The following is a 23,288-nucleotide window of genomic DNA, read 5'->3' as shown; positions in this document are numbered from 1 at the left end:
TAAAAACAGAAATATTAACAATTATCACTTCTGTAATGAAATGTGAGGGCACAGTTCCTATCTATAGTTCCTATTCATAGTTTGTATTTCACTTGACCTCAGTCAAAGTACTGTATGGTTGGCATGATTAAGTTTATTTAGTGATACAGGCCTTTGTTAATGAAAGGCACGATTCTTGAATACTTCTACTACTTTCATTAGGTTTGTATGCTTGTGTGCATGGTCATGGGTGTGTGTGTGGTCACACATGTGTACATATATAAGTGAAGACCAGGTGATCCCTAGAATGGTATTCCTCAGTGGAGATCCTTTTCTATGACACAGATTCTCACTGGCCTGGAAGTCACTAAGATGGCTAGGTTGGATGGCCAGGGAGTCCCAGGGAGCCATCTGTCTCTGTTTCATCAGCACTGGGTTACAAACTCACTAGACCTTTGTGTGTGTGTTTGTGCGTGCGTACGTGCGTGTTTGTGTGTGTGTGTGTGTGTGTGTGTGTATTAGCTGAATTCCTTGTGATTTCAAGGCAAGTGCTTTACCCTCCCAGTCTCCCCCAGGCCCATTTTCCAGATGTAGTCCTTTCCCCCAACTGCACAATGTGAATTCAGTTTCTTCTTCATGATTAGAACCTATTATTCCACCTAATAGAGTAATCTTATCCTCAATGTCCAGATTGTGGTCTTATCCTCTAATTCAACACAACCTTTGCTCTGACACCCTGGGATCTAAGACATCCAAATCAGCAGAGCTCGCTGTTGTTAGGTTGGGGAGCGATGGTCTGTTAATGAATTGCTAGCCATTAAGCTGGAAGGAATCAGTGTTTTTCATCCTTTCCTGTTCAAACTCGTGGATTGTGGCTATGTAGCAGACAGACCATAAATGATCTCTAACCCAACGCACATTCTCTATGCCACAGACATAAGATATACTCCATTCCTGTAGATTTCCTCCACCTGCCATTGTAACAGAGCCATCTGTAAACTATTCCTAGGCACAGTAAGAACAGTCTCTTCTGGGTGATGGTGAAGGAAGTGAAAGCAAACTGAGGAGGATAGGGTTTGTTTCATCTTACACTTTCAGTTATAACTACCATTTAGGAAGGCAAGGCAGGAACTTGAGGCAGATACCTAGGGGCAGGAACCATACTGGAAAGCTACTTGCTAGCTTGCTCTCTGCTTGCCCTCAGCTTGCTTTCTTACATGGCCTAGGGCCTTATCCCCTACCCAGGGATGGCACCAGTCACAGTGGAATGGGTGCTCTAGTATCAATAAAGAATCAAGACAAATCCCCACAGACTACCAATGTGATCTGGGCAATTCTCCAATTGAGACTCCCTCAAATGACTATGGGCTGTGTCACATTGACAATTGACCCTAACTAGGATTATCCTGGATCATCCAGTGTGCCCTAAATGTGATCAAATATAATCTTAAAAGAGGGAGACAGAGGAAGACAGGACACATACACAAAAGATTAGACAGCAGAAGTACAAGGTGCTTCATGCAGCTGTAAGTCAATAAATGGAGTGAACTGTCAGAAGCTGGAGGCGGGAGGGGGGAAAGCAAAATAAAGAGGATAAATAGTTTTTCCCTGAGAATTCCCACAGGGAGCATAGGCTTCTGACCCCTCTGTTTAAAATCACTGATACTGATTGTAGTTTTCATGCCCCCAATGCCACAAAAGAACAAATTGCTGATGTTTGCAACCACTGATTCTGTGGCAGTGTATTATAGCATCTATGAGAAACAAGTACAGAGGCACAGAGAATATACAATGTATGAAGGGAACATCCCACTGTTGATTGTATGCTTGCTACTAAGCAGTCCAAAAGAATATGTATCTGGTAAAGAAGGCATGTATTTGCCAGGACACCTCAGAGAACTGTTTTGTGCATCTCATACTAGGGTTTCACAAAAGAACTAAGCATTTGAAGAGCAAAATTAGTTACTGAATTATGCAGCCCAAATAATAGTGTGGCCCTGGATGTTGTACTATAACTGTATGCTGAAATAGTCTTTCCTCCCCATGCTTTTGGTAGTGTTTATCACAGCAAGAGGAAGCAGACCAGGACACTCTGCATCATTTTTACATAATAAAGTTAAACCACAATTCAACTACATTATGAAGTCTGTGACTTCTTCAAGAAGATTTCTGATTCTGGGGAAATGGACTTGGGGACTCCCAAAATAATTCTACCTTGACTGATGGAGCATAACAGCATTCCGAGACCCTAAGAATGAGTGTCAATTCAAAGACAATGTCTAGCAATTCTCATCAAACCAGAGCATTCTTTTCTACACACTATCCCGCCAGTGCTGAAGTTAGCAGTATGCATGTCCTGTAAAGTCCCTAGTGGGGCCTTGGCACGTGCCTTGCTGACTCTTGCTTCAGATCCATGAAGTAATAGCTTTGCTTTCTCACAGTCTGATGATGTGCTGCCTGGCACAAGCCATGAGCAACAGGCTCCACTGGGCTTGGACAGGTGTGTCAGGAGAAGAGGAACCTGAAAGAGCCACACTAAGATTACCATATGAAAGAATCGAGTGGGCAGAAAGAAAGATCAGAAACCCTTCCCACCCATGCTACAAAGCAACAAACAGAGCTTGAATGAGTAAAGCCCACACTGTAAAAATGTGGGCCAGTTGCACCCCGTGTCAGACGGCCCTGAGTCTACAAGCCTCAGGGCCCAGTGCTTTTGAGCATAGACTTTTCTCCACATCACTAGGCTACTGCCCTTCCCAGGACTGCTTTTCCTTACTCAAGGAATTTTCTCTGCTTTTATTTGTAACTATGTTTTCCTGTGCAATCCTTTGTCCTGGGACACAGGAACCTGGAAACTTTAGCAAGTGCCCTCTGAACCAAGATCCCTGCCCATTAACACTAAAGCATTCCAAACTGTGAGCCTAAGGAAACTGTCCCCTTTATATTCTCCAGGCACTTTGCTGTAATGATGGAGAGCAAGCTAACTAACAAAGTCACACTACAAAGGGGCTATGGTTTTTAAGTGTGAAGGTTTACGGTCTGGAGTCTTGTGAATGCTACAAGCTGGCTGGTCTCTTCAGTAAGAAGGCTCTGATTAAGACTTGAATTAGCTGATGTGATTCTTTTCAAAGTCAGACTTTGAACTACTAATTCTAGTTTCTTCGGTGACAAAACTTAAGAAACACTGCAGTAGGTGCTGGGTTTTTAACTCCCACAGATCCCTTAGCCAAGCAGCCAGCCACAATCAAGACAAGGATTCCTGCAGGTCAAGGCATTTTACCTGATATTCACACACACACACACACACACACACACACACACACACACACACACACACACACACACACAGTGGGGCTACTCATGTTCAGTTGACATCACTGTGAGGCCTTCTCTTTTCTGAAGGCAAATGGAGGGGCAATGGATCAGGGGGAGAGGGAAGGTGGGGGTAGAGACTGAGAGAGTGGAGAGAGGGTAAACTATGGCTGGGATGTATTATATGAGAGAAGAATACGTTGATGAATGAACAAACAAGCAAATACATAGATAAATGAATGGGGTCTACTAAGAACGGTAAACTGTTTACTGTCTGCCATGGTACATTATTTAATACCACACATCCACTTGGCTCCCTTCATTGCTCTCAGAATGAAACCACAAAGCTCTGCTGAGGCGTTTTAGGTTGTAGGTGACTGAAGCCCTCTCTATTCTAGATCTGTCTGTTCGGATGTTTAAATCACACCCATCTTGCTGCCACTCCTCAGCTTGAACGACTTTTCTTCTTCCAAAGGGCGGCTCTACGGCATTCACTCTTGTTGGTCTGTACACCAAGGTCCATACTTCCTTATGCCGTGTGGCCTATAACTTTGTGTAGTTGTCTATTGTACGTTTACTATCCGTAATTCTTCACGCTCTTCCTGAGCTTACCGTTACTCAGTGAGGCCATGAGCCCAACTCAGAATCCATTTCTGTCCTGTTCCCCTTGCAGAGCGACAGAGTGCTGGCTAATCCTGTATAGACTTTTCACAGATCTAGAAATCGGTCTACATTACTGCTCATTGTTTCTCAAGTGCACAGCAAAGCTTCTACAGCCACCTTATCTTGCCCCAAGTCTGTCAAGCCAAGTAGGAATCAGGGTCCTGGGTCTGTGATCCTTCAAGCCAGAGCGGCTACCACTGAAGAACAACTATTACTAGCAAAAAGACACAATTCCCTCCTGCCTTACACCACCGGGGAGCCAGGAAAGACGGCATCATCCATTTGTCACAAACGTTTGTCAACATTCTCGAATTAAGACGCCCGCGGTACCAGGTCAGCCGCAGACCAGCAGCCCATTCGAGCCTTCGTTCTACGCAGGCGCACACCGACCGCTTCCGCTCTGGGCGTGGCCAAGTCTGGGCGTGCCCACCTCGGGGGCGTGGCCCGCTGGCGGCAGGGGCGCCCACTCCCCCAGCCCGCGCCGGGATGGCGCTGGGGCTCCGCGGGCGACGGGCTTCTGGGAAGGGACTAGCCTCGGAGACCCCAGCGACCTCAACAGCAGCTTCCGGTGCAGCGGGCTCCCGCCGCTTCCGGCTCTGTCTCTACCTGGTAGGCTTTTTGGTGAGTGCCCGCCCTGGGGCTGTGGTAAAACTCTGAGTCTGTTCAAGACAAGGGAAGGGCTGCATGTCCCTCCTCCGGCCGGAAACCTGAAGTGTGCTGTCAGGTGTCTCTTCTTGCCCTGTCAGCGCTGACCTCAGTTGCTGTTTGCACTGCTCAGTGCAGGGCAGAGTTCAGAGGCTTCTGGGGGCAGCTAGTGTGGTAGGGACACGGACACAGGGCTTTCCTTCACAGCAGGGGTCGGGAAGTCGCTGCTGATGACCCCCCCCCCATTTACACAGGTGGCCCTGAAGTTTGAAATCGGAAGTCAAAGGTGAATCGCACACAACTGCCTTTTAGCAAAATGGCACGTGTTTTTGTTTTGTTAATAGTTTATGTGCATGTGTGTATTGGTTTGGTTCACAAGTAGGCTTTTTCCTTTGTAGAAGGATGTCTTAGGATTTCTATTGCTCCGACGAAACACCTTGACCAAAAAGCATACTGGAAAGGAAAGTGTTTATTTGACTTACACTGAAGGAAGTCAGGACAGGAAAGCAAACAGGGCAAGATCCTGAAGGCAGGAGCTGATGCAGAGGCCGTGGAGGGGAGCTGCTTACTGGCTTGATCTCCATGACTTGCTCCCCATAGCTTGCTTGCTCAGCCTGCTTTTCTCGCAAGCCCCAGGACCACCAGCCCAGGGATGGCACCACTCACCATGGGCTGGGCTCTCCCCCATTGATCACGAAATGAGAAAATGCCTTACATCTGGATCTCAAGGAGGCATTTCCTCCACTCTCGTCTGAAGACTGTAGCTTGTGTCAAGTTGACACAGGAAAACCAGCTAGTACAAATGAGAAGCTTAAGGAGTCATTCTCCAACCATCCATCATCCTACTAATTTAATATTTATGGAATTTCTGGATGCCTGCTATACGGTACATGCCCTAGAGCTCTGCTGTCGTAGCTGCTTCCAGAGAATTTACAGTTTTAGTGGTGAGGTTAAGTTAGTAGTCTTGGACCATTTTCAGTGCAGGGTCCCTAATTCACCCTTATTTGTCTTTCAAGTCTAGGTTTGGTTGGTTGGTTCAATAGGCCTGGTTATAAGATAGTCAATGGCAATACCATAAAGAAGCACCCTGTATGATTTCTTCATCAGGCAAAGGAACCAATTAATTGAAAGGTCAGTGGGAGAAGGCTTTGTGACTAATATCTGATCACTGCTGAGCCCAGTAAACAGGAACTGTTCTCTGCCCAGATGAAGCCTCCTATTTCTTCCCAGACTGATGGGTCTCTAGAATTAGGAGTTGGGATGCAGAGTCATATAGGTGAGGAACAGAGAGGCAGCCCCTCTGTTCCGTTTGAAAAATGCCCAACAGTTGGTGAAGGTTGTTCAATTAATAGTTGTTAAAATCTTAAAAAGAAAGCAGATAGCACCAAATGTCTGTATTTACAAAGCTAGGAGACATTGAAGACCACACCTTAGAGACATCTCTGTCTATAATGAACTTTCAGGTTCTGGGACAGACGGTTTCCCTTCGTAGGTTCCATGCCTTTGACTTGAGAACCTAAGCTGCACCCCACCCCCACTTTTTTGGGGGGGGTTGTGCCGTAGGATGCAAGTGTGGCTTACTTCCACTGTATGGTCTAGTTATTTGGAATTCAAAGGTAGTGAGTTTGACTTGTTCTGGGAAAGTAGTTGACTGCCATCCAGTTGAGGTGGTGAAATCCCCAGCCCACTGAGGCGCCATCTACTTGGGGTGATATATATCCCCAGCCTACTGAGGCTCTACTACAGAGGATACCTACGTTACTTGTGCCAGATGAAAAGAACTCAGGCCATCACTTGGAATATCCAGATTTTACCCAGAGGGTCTCAGCAACTCCCAGGAGCCAGAATTGAGAATAGTTTTGAGAATTACAGTGAAATAAAGCAGTTCATACATCATTCATTATGTGTGACCTTCCAACACAGACTTGGATAGTCATAGTTGCTCTCATGTTTTCCATATGCTGAGCACATGGTAAATCTAGTCTGATGTAAAATTCTGAGAAGTGTAGTAATATATGCAAAAGGATAATATATTTAAGGAGCATATCTTGAGGGAAATACATATGATTTACAAATTCCTTTTTGAAAAGATTAGGGATTTTTTTCAGTGAAAAATGTTATAAAGAGCTTGATCAGATGCAGCTTTGTCTATCTTTGAAGGAGCTAATTCCAGCTTATTAAGTTACATGTAAGGGTATTATGCACAGCTTACTATTTTCATATATTTAGGCACTCCAAAGACTTGGGAAACTGGTTTCTGATTGGAAGAGGAAGAGCACAGATAGATTGGAGAAGTCATTTGCCACGTGTTCTAGTTTAAGCTCTTGACATTTTGAGGTTTTAATTTGTTTCATGGGAACAGCAAGCTCATTTATTTGGTTCATTTTGGTTAGCGAGCTAAGATGGTGCTATGTAGCTGGAGAATGTTTCCAGATATTTGATCGCATCATGTAATGATATGTCATTGTGAATGGTTTAATAAAAAGCTGAATGGCCAATAGCTAGGCAGAAGGTATAGGCGGGACTTCCAGGAGAGAGAAGGGAGGAAAAGAGATGAATCTAGGCTTGGGAGAGAGACTCAAAGGACATAAAAAGGAAACAGGAGGTGTAGGACGGAAGCCAGGTAAAAAGCCACAAGGAAGAATATAGATTGATATAGAAGGGCTAATGTAAGCTATATGAGCTAATTGAGACAAGCCTAAGCTAAAGGCCAAGCTTTCATAATTAATAAGAAGTAAGTCCGTCTACAGTGCTAAGGTCTATGACTTTATCCCCTTTTCTCCAGACACGTGGTCAGTTTCTGTTCCCTCTTCCCAGCCTGTAGTAGGTGATAGTTCATCTTCATTGAGATAATCCACCATTGGAGAAACACTGGGTTTCATCCTATAAAAGGCCCCAGAGCTTTGATGTATTTATCAGTTTCCATGGGGAAAAGCCGATGTGAAGGGAAAGGTTAGGTGGCCCCATCTAACTGACTTCCTTATGAATGGCTGCAACATGTATGATGAGATGATGGTTCTGGAGAAAGTTTAGATCAGGAAGGAATTGCCTCATTGTAGTAAAGAAGGGATTTAGTTGAGAACTCCCTGAGAAGGAGTCTGCAGCCATCTTTCCCTGTAAAAATGGTGTGATTCTAAACTCACAAGGGGCTAAAATAATATCACCAGCTATTTGCTGATGAGCCTATATTTTCATAATTACCTTAGTCTGTGGATATCAGTATTTCACCAGACTTCTGTCTTCCTCATGCTCTCCCGATTCCAGATATTGATATGTGTCAGATTTTAAAGCCTAGAGTGATGGAACATGTTAGTAATGTCAACGTTCGGGAAGCTAAGGCAAGAGGCCATCTGGAAAAGTACAGGCTCTGGTCCATTAGTTCCTTCCTGTAACTGGAGATTCTTACTGAAGCCAAAACTGCTTTATCATTAAACACGAACAGTCCCTCCTTCATTATCCACATAACACTGTGGGATTTTGAGTTCTTTCTTGCTTTGTTTCAGGGATTGCATATCCTCCTCAGGCCAATCACAAAGAAGCTGCAAGGAAAACTGATCCTAGGTGAACACATCCCAGGCATTTAGACTTATCTGGATTCCATGACACACCTGGTTGTTGTGGCTGACTATTATGGTTTCTTCTTTGCTCTGAAGTTTAGCCATGGGCTTTATGTTTGAAATTGACTTACAGTTTTGGAATCACCGGTTTAAATACTGCCAAGCTTCAGGACTAACTGGAGTCCTTTGGGCTTTGGTTTCTCACAGGACTTGTTTGCTGTCAGTATGGTTGTCCCACTGTTGAGTCTTCATGTCAAGTCCCTTGGAGTAAGTCCTGTAGTTGCTGGAGTGGTGGGTAAGTGGTTGATACTGTTTATTTGCAAAACTGGATCTCAAGTCCTCTGAGAATAACTTAGCCCTTAGCCACCAATTATCATCAAAAGTAAATAGGAAATGAAATGACTTTCCAGAACATTTCTAAGTACCACCCTGGAGTAAATGGAGTTTTCCCAGACCACCTGTATTGAGGAAGACTTTGAGCTTTGAGTTATTTCCACTTCCCATATTGATGGAAGCTCTGCTTCCTGGGCCTCTGGTGGTTTGGGCTGTGTATGTTGAAGGTGAGGCATAGCCTCCTGTCCACAAGCATAGTTCTGGAACTTAATATAAGCCCACAGGGTCAATTTATGGAAGTCAAAGCTGATGGTAAAGGGTTTCAGTGACCACATTAGGAAACGAGTTCCAAGCTTCCCATACCACCAGCATGTCTCAGTCTGAGTCCCATGGAATTTCTGCCCATACAGCATGCAATTCCATCCCAAATTAGATTCGTGAAAGAGACAGGAGTATCCAGGGCTTACAACTGTGCATGCTAACTACTGAGAAACCCTTAGTGCTAACAGCCCTAGAATTCTTCACAGGTTGGAGAAGAAGTCGGGCAATTTTCTACATCACCTTTGTTATATCCTGATCCCTTCTCTGTTATGCTGACCACTTGGAAGCATGTAGATAGACCTTTAGGAAAAACCAGATGGGTCTGTTACACAGTAAAGGAGGGGAAAAACAACGGAAAACTTTTTATCTGTTATGTAGCTAAAGCTGCTTCCTTTCAAATGCTGCTCGTTCTCACCCGCTCATCCTCACCCGCCTGTCTTCACTATTGCTGTCACCCGTGTTACTTATGGCATTTCCAGCCATAAATATAATGCACTCGCTCATCCTCTCCTCTCTAAGATGCTTGAGAGACATGAGTTGCTGTTAAAAACAGTGCTCAGACCGGGTGGTGGTGTTTCGCATCTTTAATCCCAGCACTAGGGAGGCAGAGTGAGTTCGAGGCCAGCCTGGTCTACAAAGAGAAACCCTGTCTCGAAAAACAACAACAACAACAACAAAAAAAAAAACCAAAACAAACAAATGAAAAAAAAACCAAAACAAAGCAAATAAATAAATAAATAAACAGTGCCCAGTCCTGTTTTTCCGGGATTCTGAATTTCACTCTCTACAACAGAGCAGTGCTGTGTTCAGAGTCCCTAAAACTGGCCCTTGCCTTCATTCTCTTCTGCTTGCTCTCATTTTATTTTGAAGAGTTTTAAGAGTTTTGCAGAAAGGTGTAGGGCAATGTAGCCCCCCCTTAGTTTTCCCCTTATTTCTACCCGATTGTCTCCTTAGTCACGCAGCCATGCCCGCTGCCGTTTCTAATATTACTGTTTGCCTTTCAGGCTCCACCTACGGTGCTTTGCAGCTCTTCTCCAGCACCTTTGTGGTAAGTCATGCTCCATCCAGTAAGTTGTCCTCTGTCCCGTAGCCCATCGCCAGCGCAGTCACATGCCGCTCTGAGTCACCCACCACGGTGCTTATAAAATGGAGGGCCTGAGAGTTACTGAATAGTGGATGGACAGATGGTTAGAAAATACAGTCTTGTTAGATAGGACACAGGGTAGAATCCCGTCCTCTGTCTTTCTTTGTCCCATGTGGGGACATGGGGTGGGGGGCATGTGTACTTCAGTGAGCCACTAGTATACCTTGGGGAAAAGGAATGACTGATTTTTTGTACTGGAGAAAAGACCACAAGCAGAAATTACCACCCATTATTTGCTTCGTGTAATTGACAGCAGTCAGACTCACCTACATGTCTAGCACTCTGTATGGAAGTGTGTACATTGAGCTAAGTGCCTCATTATGTGATAGCACTCGGTAGAGATCACTTTAATTGGTTAGTTAGATATCAGATAAATAGAGTAGGGGGATTCAGAGGTGATTTTCTCCCTCTTCTCGGCCATTTGGTAGTCTGAAATCCCCAGACTGCTGTTGAGCGTCCCTGTTTGTCTCCCTGTGCGGGCCCACTGTGGGCATTCTGGAGACCCCAGTGTCCATCATTCGGGAGGTTCATAGTTATCTCCTTATTCTCACAGATCGGCAGCCATGGCGATTGAAGCTCTGGTTAGCATCTCAAGTTTAGCAAAATTGTGTTTTCCCTGGCTACCCCCTTAAGGATAGTTAAGAGAAATCGAGTAAGATTCTATGATACATTGTTAGGTAGGTAAATAGTTACTCCCTGATTTATCTTTCATGTTTTTTAAGACACTAAACTGGTAGGTACTGCAGAAAGGGAACACTTTCAGAGGACCCGGGTTCATTTCTTAGCATTGCATGACAGCTCAAAACTGCCTGTAACTGCATTTCCATAGAATACAATATTCTCCTTCCTTCATCCTTCCTTCCTTCCCTCCTTCCTTCCTTCCTTTTTTTTTAAGACAGGTTGCCTCTATGTAACTATTTGTGTCCTAGAAGTCCCTAGGTAGACCAGGTTGGCCTTGAACCTACAGAGATTTGTCAGCTGCTCAACTGTTGGGAGTAACAGCATGTACCATGTGCCGCTGTGTCTAGCCTGATCCAGTGCCTTCTGTCCTCCTCAGATGCTGCATGCACGTGTGATATGGACATCTACACAGGCAAAACACTCAGGCACATGAAGTAACAATAAATACGTCTTTCTAAAAACGTTAAATTCATGTAACACTCAAGTTTATTCTCATTTGAACTTTGCAACATTCCACTACCTACCTCCTCTTTATAATGGGAGGAAATTAAGACTTACAGGGTTTAAGTAATTTGACTCCTGTCACCTAATCTCAGATTCCAGAATGAACTTACTTTATCTTTTTTTATTAAAAGGCATCAGCCATTGCTTTGCTAGTGGAAGGCACAATAGCAGGGCTGCGGTATAGTGTGGTATAGCGCCTGCCTCGCGTGCTGGGCTCCGCCATCCGCACAGTATAGTGTGGTATAGGGCCTGCCTAGCGTGCTGGGCTCCGCCCTCTGCACTCCTCTGACACAGTAAATAAACAGATGGATGACTAGAGTCACTCCTCAGGCAGGATGTGTGTCTCACACTGTTGTGAGGAAGATGTAGGGAATTTTAACAGATACTCTACTGCTTCATTTGGAAACTCAATCCCAAAGCCTTCCTGGGTCTGGATCTCGGATCTCAGGGCAGAGATGGTGGTGCAGGCTAGTCATGCAGTGCTCTTCTCCTCCCTCCTGCCGGCCTCTGGCCTCCAGGATGAAGATCAGGCATAATTAATCGATTAATTTCTATCTCTATTGCTTATGGAAGCAACTGGCACAGAAATATCTTTATGACTGTTTTCTATCTCTATTGCTTATGGAAGCAACTGGCACAGAACTGTCTTTTATGACTGGGCTTTCATTGCTGGCTCTGCCCATACTTGCAGTCTTATATTGGCCTTTCATTATGGCCTTAACTTATGCAGCACATCTCATATAGCATATGGCTGGAATTTAATGAAAACCTCCCTTAGGGAATTTTAAGATAGAGGGATACACAGTTAAAATGCCCCCTTTAACCAATAATTTCATTAGTACCTATGCATATTTTAATTACACATTTTATAAAAAACGTTTTAAGAACAGATCTTCACAAAGAAAGGGTGTACATGTTTTGTTGAATTAGGTAAATTTTTGAGATCTACTCATTTTCATAAAAACTAACTGGCATCATTAAGCATTTATAAATGTGTGGCCCTGTTCAGAATACCTCATTTAACCCTCATAACTGTCCATAGAGAGCAGCTTTGAGGCCTTAAGGCCATCCAGGAGTCAGGCAGGAGCAGACTCACCTGACCCTTCTTAGAAAACACTCATTTCATACTAGGCTTATAGTAAGTGTTGAGATACTTCCTGGGGGTAGATGTCAGTGGTGAATAAACGGAGGTTTAGTGAGGTTAACCTGTGTCTCAGGTCATAGTGTAGGGAGTGATGAGTGTTCAGAGTTGAACCCAGACAGCCTGGCCCAGAGCCCAGGGTGTAGAACTATCTGATTATGCCACTAAGCTGTGACACAGGTGACCTCATGCTCAGAAGAATGTGGAACAATCTCTGAAACCCTTTCAAGCGAAGACTGGGGAAAAGGTGTAGGATGTCTGTGTTGGAAAGGATTTACCACTGGAATGTTTTACAGAGCGCTGGGAAGACCTTAGGGACCATTTCTGTCTTTGTTTAAGTTCACATTTGGAGCTCCTAAGGTGAACAGGTATGGTTGGCAAGAAGAGAGGTGAGCTGAGGATCTGTGATTCATTGGAAGGTGGCTCTTTACTAAGTCCTGGGGGACACAGGACACAGTATCAGTCCCCTCCCAGCCAGGGCAGAGAAGAACAGGATATTGCTCAGGAGCCAATGGTCACTGGAAGAGGCAGGGCGAGGCTGCATTGCTGTTGACATTTAGTGAGTTTTGTGTGATGGCAGAGATACTCCGTTCAAGCAAGGCCTCACTCTCAGTCTCCATCAGAGTGAGGATGCCCTCATTTGCCGAATGATTTTTCATTGACCAGGTTGGAATAAGTCTCCTGGTGACAGCTATTTTTCCAGTGAAGCTTGCTGTAGCGGGCTGTTAATGGGTCGGAGCAGCCAGCAGACACCTGTCTACTCCTGCTGCTGTGGCTGCTGCTGCTCCCCTGCTCCCCTGCTCCCCTGCTCCCCTGCTCTCCTCTCTCCAGCTCTTAGCCCTCTAGCTCTGCTCCCACAGAGCTAGCTGCTCAGGCCCCACACTTTGGGATGGTCTACAAGAAGAAGGACGAGCTATCAGGCCGTCTAAGCCTAAGGCAGTGATCTCAGGTACACTCTGGCTAGCATTTTCATCCTGCTACAAGGCTTGATTTTATTTTTAGTTGATGTTTGGCTGTGAGGGAATGGAGGAAATACAAGAACAGTTAAGAGAGCTGATCTGGATCCCTGTCTACGTTGCTCTCCACCCTGGGCAGGACACCACCCTCTCTGGCCTCTCTTTCTCCCATTTGGCCTGTGCTTGCATAGATTTGGGACTAGGAAGGTTTTTTTTTCCCATTCACTTTATTTTCTTGTACTTTTTGAATTTCTAAACCTCCTGGTTCCTGAGGAGTGTAGTTGCATAAAACAATAAAAATGAAGACAAAACTGAGGCTTTGGCATTTAACCTTGCATTTCACCTTCCAGTGAATCTCTCAGCTACTGGACCATGAGGTATCATGTTGGATGTGGCATTTTTTTTTTTGTTTCACTCACCTTGTGGGATGGCTAGAGAAAATAACATATCGCACATGCCATGACAGAACTTTTATCACTATCCAGTTCCCTGGCATCTCCAAGGGACATATTGTATTGGTATCTGTATGGTGGTGGCTGCTATTGGAGACATTTGCTTGTTCCTGTCAGGGCTGCTGGAGTGATGTGGTCGGAAGAAGGTCCTCCTTGCTGGTCTGCATTCTACTCAGTGCCCTGGGTTATCTCCTCCTTGGAGTATCCACCAACGTGTTCCTGTTTACGCTGGCTAGAGTCCCTGTGGGTGAGTTCTGCCCCCACCCCTGAAGTGTATTTCTCTATGTGAACCTGAGCCTATTCATAGTGCCTCTCCAATCACCGCTTACCTGCAGAGACCAATTGCTGTAGTAATGACAGCAGTAACTGCCTGAACAGTGGTTGCTGTTTATTGAGCAGTTACTATTGGCAGGCCCTCCGGTAACTTACTCAAAGCTCCCATCATAGCCTATGACAGAGCCTATCAGAGACTCATTAGGGTGAATTACTCTGCCACACCTGACCTGTCTCCTTTCCATTATCCTACCCTCCATGTTTGTTTAGACAATTCAGAACATGTAAGATGTCTTTGGCTAGCACTGTGAGTCACACCGAGACATAGCTCAGTGGCTGTGCTGCAGCCCTCCGGAAGTTTGACAGCTAACTGGAGAAGTCTGCACCCTATGTCAAGAGGACTTGGAGCTGGTCTCCTCTCCCCAGACTGCTCATGACTATTTCTAACACCTTGGAATCACTTCTGTCTTCATGGAGATGTTTTATCCACTTTCGGAAACTACATCTTAGTTGTGTGGCGTGTGGGGACCTGCTATAGTAACTGTATCCCTCCTTGCCTTTCTTAGCATTCAGAGCCCCAAATCTCACCAGTTTTCTTTCCTTAGTGTAGCATGGACAGACTTCATGACCCTAGTCACAGGCTGCTATGACGCTGGACATCTCCCCTCATTAAGTTAGCTACTTGTTCTGCATTAACACCCAGAGGAGTAGTATGCTCTACCACTAACATACAGTGAGAATGAGTTTGTTTGAAATCATCACACTTTGTTTGACCTGTATTCAGAACATGAATACTATTGGAGGCACCCTCCTGCATTCATATGGGTGGTTTTTCTTTGGCTTTACATTTAGAAGTTTCTGAAGCATGATCCACAACCCTCACAAACTCCACCAGTACATTCAAGACTGTAGTTAATGGCTGCTCACATGCATTCTGATGTTGCGTTTATTGTAGCATCGTTTGGTTCCCAGTGTGTCTCTCAGCGCTACACCTCACCTTCTGCCACCATTCTGCTGTGGCCTGTCCCTGTTTCTCTACAATCTGTTAAGGGAGATGAGTAAGAACCTAAATTTGTTCACAAAACAGGTAGAGATTTAAGGGGAGAATGGAATTATTTTCATTCAGTTTGAGTGGCCCAGTGCTTCAAGTATATGGACATCATGATCTTTGCAAACAGGAGTAATCCAAAATTCCTTCTTGCCCCCACTTGACCCTTCACAATGTTTGAGGATCGTGAATGACAGAGAATACTAGGAACTTCGCCAGCCTCGCCGGGCTTTCTAGTTTTGCAGTCAGTTGTAGACTCAGACCCGGTGTCCTGAAACTTATCCCAAAGACGTGTGCCTTCACTGGACATCTGCTCTTTCGTTGCCAACCTCTAAAGAACCCTGCCCTGACTTGTTTCTAGGATATTCTCCCCATAGTCTTCTTCCCTCATAAGTTGACCCAGTATGGATGTAATTTCAAAGAATAGCACGAAGTCCCTTAAAGATGTCTTGAAAAATTTCTGTCACCCCAGCCCTTCTTCATGCTTCAGAAAGCAAGGCTAGAAAGAGTCTATGTCATCCTAGAAGGGATTTGTAAGTTTGTTTCTAAGAGAGCTGTCCAGTGTGTCCGGTGCACACATTCTCATTTTGAGTCAGACACTTGGAGTAGACTCAGTGTGGTGGCAGCATGCTGTGCCAAACAAGATACTGTAAGGAGCCCAGCGGAAGCCACCGTGTCAAGTCACATCTTGGAATGATGGGCAGTGATCTGCAGGAGCTTACACTAGTTGCTACTATGTGTCAACCAAAGTGGCTGGTAACCCATTCCCAGGGCTTGTCAGTATATTCATAAGTATTCCTCACATGTATGTTAGATAATCCCCTGGAGCATATAGCCATGCTGAAGACATCAGGTAGTTCGCAGACAAATTCACAAGTCTCAGACTAGTAGGAGGCAGCTGGTATTGGTTACCTAAAGCCACCATCATATTCTAGTGTCTTACTAGGGTGTGGCGGTTGGTGTTGAAATGCCTCATGTTCTTCCTCACATGTGTCTTCTCTGCTGTTCCTGTCCATACCCCTCATCACCTCCTAATATACTCTCTATATTTTACCTGAAGAAAAATCCGTGTCCCATGATTTAATTGTTTGTGTTTGTTTGTTTGTTGTTGTTACTTTGTTTTGTTTGGTTACCTCCTTGCTTTATCCACAGGTTAAGATCAGTGATGGCACAGGGTAGGTGTGCAGTAATAGTTCACAGAGAGTGAGTGGAGAAAGCATGGTGACCAGGTAACTCTGAGGAAGCCACTGAATGCTAGGGGACACAGTAAAGAAACCGCCATCATGATCACCCCATTGTGTGTTTTAAGGTTTTCATTGTAGGTAAAAGAGAGAGAATATCCAGAGAAGAGAAAGAAGTAGACTGAACATGGCCGGTAGACTGGACACAGCCAGGACTAGGAGAATGGGAGAGATTAGGGGAGATAGTGAGATAGCAAGAGTCAGAGGGAATGGAATATAATAAGATAACATAGAGAGAATAATGGGTAGCGAGAGATAGAAAAAGAGGGCGAATACAGTGAGAAGATTGGGGCAGTAGGAAAAACCTTGCCATCAGAAAGAAAAAGAGTTGGTGAGTAGGATGCTAGCATGGACTTTGAAGCCTACATAGCGGGTGTTTATGACACCGAGGGAACCTGGAGGCCACCATGTGCTTTGACTATGAACCATGGGTAGCCATTTGTTCCTTCTGCCAGTGAGAAAGGAAATGACTCCCTTGGCAGATGGAAACTGGTTTTGGTTTCACAAGTTTCTGAGGAAATCTGGCTTTTATTTCACTGCCAGAAATCTTCCTCTAGCTTATGCTGAGCTCATTTCTGGATATTTGGACTGCCCGAGACCTACCAGAAATTTCAACTGGATAACAAGGAATGATGGGGTGTCATGAGGAGATATGACCAAGCTGAAGTCTAGGACACCCAATGCCAAGTATGAGGTGACCTACCATTGTTATGGTGCTGGCTCTGGATTCCATTTATGATGGGGTGAGTCTTGTAGGCCTTAGTGGTCCGGAGAAAATGGTAGCAAGAATTCCATTTGGTTCAGGGAGGAAGAGTAGCCCATAAGGGTCTGCTCCTCCAGAGTGCAGACAGTTACAAAGCACATTTCTTCTCCCTTGCAGGTGTTTTTAAACACACCCTCTCCATCTCCAGGGCACTGCTTTCTGACCTGGTCACAGAGAAGGAGCGTCCACTAGTGCTGGGACAGTTCAACACAGCCTCGGGTGTAGGCTTCATCTTGGGCCCCATGGTTGGTGGGTATCTGACGGAACTGGATGGTGGCTTCTACGTGACGGCTTTAATCTGCTCCTCCGTCTTCCTTCTCAATGCTGGTGAGTTGACTGTTGAACTCATACACTTAGTTCCCCACTTCTCTCTCCTTGTGAGTTTTTTGTTTGTTTGTTTGTTTGTTTGTTTTGTTGTTGTTTTAATACAGAATGGGCCAACTTACGACCAAGGGAATGCCTCAGGGCTGAAAGCTCTTGCTGCCCTTACAGAGGACCAGAATAGGTTTGTCAGCAGCTGTATCAGTGGCACACAGCTATCTGTAACTTCAGCTCCAAGGAATAATACTAATAATAACGGATAGGCAGAGTCACTGTTCAGGAATGAGTGTTGATTTGAAGATCCTCTCTGCTGCTCTCATGGCGACTAGACAGTTGTACGTCCTCACCAGCATTGTATGTCCCCACTAGCATTGTGCAGGCTTCCCTTTCTTCAGCATCTTCAATCACATCATTTTGTCATTGTCATCACTGAATAATCCCCTCAGAGGAGGAGGGAACGTCTTACCGAGGCTTTGACTTGAACTTCCGTTTGCTGGTGATATTGGGTGCTATTTTGCTGACCATTTATCAGAGAAGCTTTTAGCCTTTTGCTAAATCTTGTTTTGTTTTGTTTTGTTTTTTTCCTGTTGGCTGCTGAGTAGAAGGAATACCTTGTATAGCTTAGATATTAACTTTTAAAAAAAGAGATTTACAAAAATGTAATTACTATAATATTATTACACATGTGAAATACTTTGGATACAAATGTGAAACATACATAGGCTATAGGCAACAGTGCAAAATGTTAAATTTTGATCATTTTCCCAATCTATTATCTGAGAGCCCTTATTTTTCAGATGAATTAGTTTTATATTTGTTTAAGAGTTATGTATACAAGCCAGGTGTTGGTGGTGTACACCTTTAATCCCAGCACTTGGGAGGCAGAGGCAGGTGGATCTCTGTGAGTTCGAGGCCAGCCTGGTCTACAAGAGCGAGTTCCAGGACAGCCTCCAAGATAATACAGAGAAACCCTGTCTCGAAAAACCAAAAACCAAAAACAAAAGCAAAAAAGAATTCCATATACATTACCCCCCATTCCATACCCAACCAGCTTGTGTCTTCACTTAAAAAAAAAAATCCCTTTAATGCTGCCCATAGTCTCTTAAGTGTGTCAGTTCACTGGAGGGTGATAGGCCTACCAGGGGCCACGCCCCCTAGGGCAAACTCTCCCTCTCCTGGCCACAGCAGTTACCAGTAGCTTGCTCACCTGGAGTAGGACTTTGTAGCCACCTCCCTGCCCCATGCTGGGGTTTTGTCTGACTTAGTATTAGCTTTTTTTGTTTTTTAATCAGATACTGGATCTGCAAATGACAGCTTTTCTTTACCTTGCCCTTTGGCTGCAGAGACTGGTCCTCCTGCTGGCGGAAGGGTTTCGGTTTGCTGTAGGTCCACTGCCTCTCTGTGCTTTTGTTGCCTGTCCTGGTAGCATACCCAGAAATATCAATGCCAAGCCCAGTTCTCAGAAGCTGCCTGCCTCCCTTTTCCCCAGGGTGTTATGCGTGTAGGTCTTACCTTTGTCCTCAATGTACTTTGAGCTCATTTATGTGTGCGTGTCATAAGATAGGGACCAATTCCATTATTTTGTATGATATACATTAGTTATTATAATTTATATGAAAACGTCCGTTTTTAATAGAGCTGTTAAACTTTTCAATAAAATATGGAAGTTAGAAAAGATAGAGCCACTATGCATTTTCCTGCCACAGACCCCAGAGTCATGACATGCTCTGTTCATCCTGCACAGTGATGGGCAATGCCACGTCCTTTCTCCCAAAGGTGCCGCCATGCAGCCTGGATTACTGGCCTGCCTCACATGTGCAGGCTGCCTCTCACAGGAAGGCTTTGTGCTGACTTTCCCTGCCAGCCGCATTTCTTCTCATGCATCTTTCCCAGACCTCTTCTGGTCCTTCACTGCTCATCATTCGCTTCCTTTGAAGTCTTTGCCTGGTCATTCTGAACAGGGTTTTTTGTAGCACTTTCAAAATTCTGCTGCTATTTCAGTTTCACGCTCCTGTCATACAACATAACTGCACGCCAGTCAAGGGGTCAGTGACTGGCTTCTCTGAGTGGCCATCATGTCTGCTGTGTAAGGCTGGGTGTCATGGTCCGTGTTCATGGCACTCTGCGTTTTTTCAGGTATGACCCTTGAAAAACACCTGGTGGCCCTAGGTGGCAAAGAAGCCAGCTGGTGTTTTCCAAAGCCACTGCCTTCCTGGCCCCCGGCCAAGGCCCATCATGGCTAGACTAGCAGCCTGTCCCTCTCTCAGCATGGCCCTCTGCATTATAAGCCAGCTGCCTGTTGACTTGTCCCCATCTCCGTTTAGGCTTGGGATTTATGAGGGCAGGGTTTTCACGGGCCTTTGACTCATTTATTTGTCATTTCTGGTGTCGTTAGCACATTGGAAGCGCACTCTGAGCTGTGTATGCTCATACAGTTGAATAGCGGAGTGCACAGGTAGACAGATAATTAGGAAGCTGGTTGGGAAAAGCATTTACGCGTACACTTCAATGAGTGTGGGAGCATAGCTACCACGTGATGGCACACGAGACACCAGCACCCGAGCTGAGGAGACAGTAACTGTCCTGCGTGCAGTTTGAGTAGCTTTTTATAAAGCTCGAGAGTCCACAGTGAGGGTCCTGATGCCACGGCAGAGCTGTGGTTATGGTGGGGAAGCTGACATCAATAACCAAGTGAGTGCAGCATAAACCAGAGGTGAGCGATCTCGTACACCACCCCTTTGAACCCCCAAGGAGCCACTGTAGGAATTCTGCACACTGGCTGCTTTAACAGGTCTCTTGCCGTGCCATCAGGTCTCGTTTGGCTGTCACCCTGGAAAGAAACAAACCTCAACAGCGCAGGGAATGGGTGGAGCTGGACTCAGGAGCGTGCTGCAGCCCCCAGAAAATCGGAAGGTACACCGCAGGGAGCAGCCACCACCCCTAAGGTCAGGAGGACTGAGACCAAAGTGCAGAGGCCCTGGGTTGAAGTCACGTCGGCCTTGAAGGACATGAAGAGCCTCATATTTTCTGCATTATGGGACATATTTCTCGTGCGCTTGTTGATGGGGGTGGCCGTCATGCTGTACTACAGTAACTTCGTCTTGGCCCTGGAGGAGCGTTTCGGGGTGCGGCCCAAGACCACAGGATACCTCATCAGCTACACCAGTGCCCTGGGCACCCTGGCTGGCTTCGCTGTGGGGCCCATTCTACAGCTGTACAAGCACGACTCGTACATGGTCCTGCTGCACTCCAGCGTGCTCACCTGCCTGCTGCTGCTGCTCTACTCTGTGGCCAGCACCATGGGTGTGGTGGTCTTTTCCTCCACACTCCTGTCCTTCTCCACCAGCATCGGGAGAACCTGCACCACTGACCTCCAGCTGAGTGCCGGCGGGGCCCAGGCCAGTGGCACTGTCATAGGTGTGGGCCAGTCTGTGACTGCCGTGAGCCGTATCATTGCCCCTCTCCTCTCAGGAGTCGTCCAAGAGATCAGTCCCTGTGGCCCCCCAAGCCTGGGTGTGGCTTTAGCCCTGGTGGCTATTTTAATCATGTCACTAAGCAAACCAGATTCCAGGGGGCATGGGAGTAAGGTACTAAAAAGGGAGTAGGATGGATTGGGACCACTTGGAGAAGCAGAACTAGAACTGGGCAAATCAGGGACAGGGACTGGTCAGAAGGGCGTTTCAGAGATGGTGGCTCATCTAAGTGCAGTCGCTTCCAGGTGGCTGTGGCCAGTCCTCAGCTGCACAGGCATGCCAGCGGGACCACCAGAAGTAAGCTGCAGACAGGAAGGTTTAGATTGAGCACAGCTCTGCCAGGGGTCCATATCCACAGCCTACCCGGATGGCTTCTCTCCCTCCTGGGCCAGTAATGTTAGCATTTGCTGCTGGGGAAAGGCAGCGCGCTACAGAAGGGGAAGATGGTGGTGGGGGAGCATTGGGGTGTGGAGGATGGGAGAAGCCATGTCCCAAAGAAAATAGGTGCTGGCCACCTCTCTGGAGCGCAGGTTTCCTGCTAAACCCAGGAGCCACAAGGAGCTGGGAGGAGCTGCTTTATTTAAACCAACCTATTGCTTTCTCCACTCTTTAAAAAAGAAGTCAGATGCTGAGCTCACCCCAAGACACATAGATGCACAGGCCCTGCAAGGCCAAATCTGGGGTTTTACTCCTCCGGTGGCCATTTCTGGTGGAGGGGGAGGAGCACTGTGAGGTGTACTAGTTTCGATTGAAGTAAAAGCCAGAGACAGCACTGTTTCAGTAGCTAACTGCACATGCCCCTGAGCTTGCTGCCTGCCACGGTGGTAGATCACCTTTCTCACCCCTCAGGAACCAGTCTGCATTAGAAAGAAGCAGCTTTCCAGGTGGCTGCTCTCCTCTTTAAGGCTAAATCACTAGACTTTGAGAAGATTTGGGATCCCAGATGCTGGGGCTCTGGGGAATTGTGTCATCCTGGTGTTAACATGGTGGCCATGAAGAAAACAACACAGAGTGCTGTTGAAACAGATGTTGTATACAGAGAAAGGGCCAAGGCCATCCCAGGCCCGGGAGAGGTGACTCTACTTGGCTTTTAAAAGTCACTCATTTGCTTTATTTTGTTTTACTCTGGTGCCTGGGAAGAGCCAGGTTGACTCATGAGAGTGTGGATACACCCTTCCCTGTGACTCCAAGCCACCATTTTACTAGCACCCAGGAGAGGTTCAAGACAGGGCTTCACAGACTCACATGGGCCAGCCTGTTGACCACGGGATCACATTGATTGTTTCAGAGCACTGTCTAGGGGCCTGCCCTCTCACACACATTCCAAATCACATTCCTTTTAATCCTCTTGATTATTCCACTAATTTTCACCCTAATATAACACATAATCATAAGTGGTATTTAATGCGCTAGTATTTCTTAACTCTAATGTTTACTATTTATAAATCAGTAAAGGTGTTTCCACAGTTTTAAAAGTTGTAGGTGGGATAAACTCAAATATTTATGAGAGTTAAAACTACTTTTTAGCGTGAATGTTATCCCTTTTCCTCTTCAGCTTACAAAAAATATAAGTTCTCTTTTAAGTTGGTTCTGCTGTGAATTTAACACAGGAGGAAAGAATTCTTAAGAGACCAAAGCATGGCATGAACGGCCATGCTCTCATGCAGCATCTAAATGTCATGGAGACTGGGCTCAGAAAGACCATAAATGTGTCGTCCTCATGATGTAAAGAAGGAAGGTTTCAGAAGTGTTTCTCAAAAGACTGTGCACTCAGAGACAGTGCAGTTTCCTAAAAATGGTATGGTAGCCATGTTTGTTTATTAAGACCATAGCACTTTGTTTTTTAAGCCAAACCTATAAACTTAGAGAGGCTTTGAAATTAATAAGACACATGGAAACCAGAATCAACAGGTATCTAGAGAAACACTGTTGTCCTATATTCTGTGACCTTAGTGATTTGTTAATCTGATGGTTGTTTCTTAGTTTGTCTGCTTTGGTATGTTGCTTTATTTTATTTTGTCTTATCTAATGTCTTGTTCTAAGTGTGGTCTATAGACCACCATGTCCTGGAAAATTTACATGCCTCAGCCCCAGCACATTCCTGCTAGGGACCACTTTGAGGAGCTGTCTAGCTGATTTGTGTGCACAGAACGCTTTGGCAGCCCTTGGTCTGGTGAGTGGAATTTATGTTTTATGGGATAAAAATCTCAGGGAAATTAAATCTTCTCGGTTAACTTGTATGTCCTGGTCTTTAACTTTTCTTGTGTAACGGGCATAATCTTGTCTAAAGTAGTAGGATGAGGCACGTGAATTTGTTCCTGTATAAGTGAAAAATACCTTCATATAGGTGAACTTGGAGCCACATGGAAATTTGGTTTCCTCCAGCATGCCAGCCACAGGTGGATGTTGTGTGTCAGGGCTCTTTTGGAGCTCTCTGATTTCCCATAGAGCATAAGGGGCCAACTCAATTCAGGGCGATGA

The 23,288-nt window shown here is 45.5% G+C and overlaps 1 protein-coding gene across 2 annotated transcripts; it reads left to right on the top strand.

The window, feature by feature from the left end:
- The first annotated feature begins 4,366 nt into the window (after positions 1-4,366).
- Positions 4,367-23,047, top strand: Mfsd9 (major facilitator superfamily domain containing 9). Of its 2 annotated transcripts, none has more exons than XM_021230272.2 (6): positions 4,367-4,563; positions 8,364-8,451; positions 9,815-9,858; positions 13,806-13,935; positions 17,131-17,340; positions 20,146-23,047. In XM_021230272.2, exons 1-6 carry the CDS (start codon positions 4,441-4,443, stop codon positions 20,937-20,939), a joined length of 1,389 nt encoding a protein of 462 aa, XP_021085931.1. In that variant the 5' UTR covers positions 4,367-4,440; the 3' UTR covers positions 20,940-23,047. The 2 variants fall into 2 exon arrangements, with proteins under 2 accessions (XP_021085931.1, XP_005075419.1); XM_005075362.4 differs by having other exon boundaries at positions 4,368-4,575.
- Positions 23,048-23,288: the final 241 nt, after the last annotated feature.

This window comes from Mesocricetus auratus, unplaced genomic scaffold (genome assembly GCF_017639785.1).
Source record: "Mesocricetus auratus isolate SY011 unplaced genomic scaffold, BCM_Maur_2.0 Super-Scaffold_100021, whole genome shotgun sequence".
Classification (NCBI taxonomy): domain Eukaryota; kingdom Metazoa; phylum Chordata; class Mammalia; order Rodentia; family Cricetidae; genus Mesocricetus; species Mesocricetus auratus.
The sequence above is the reverse complement of the archived record's forward strand: the minus strand, read 5'-3'. Positions and strand labels throughout refer to the sequence as shown.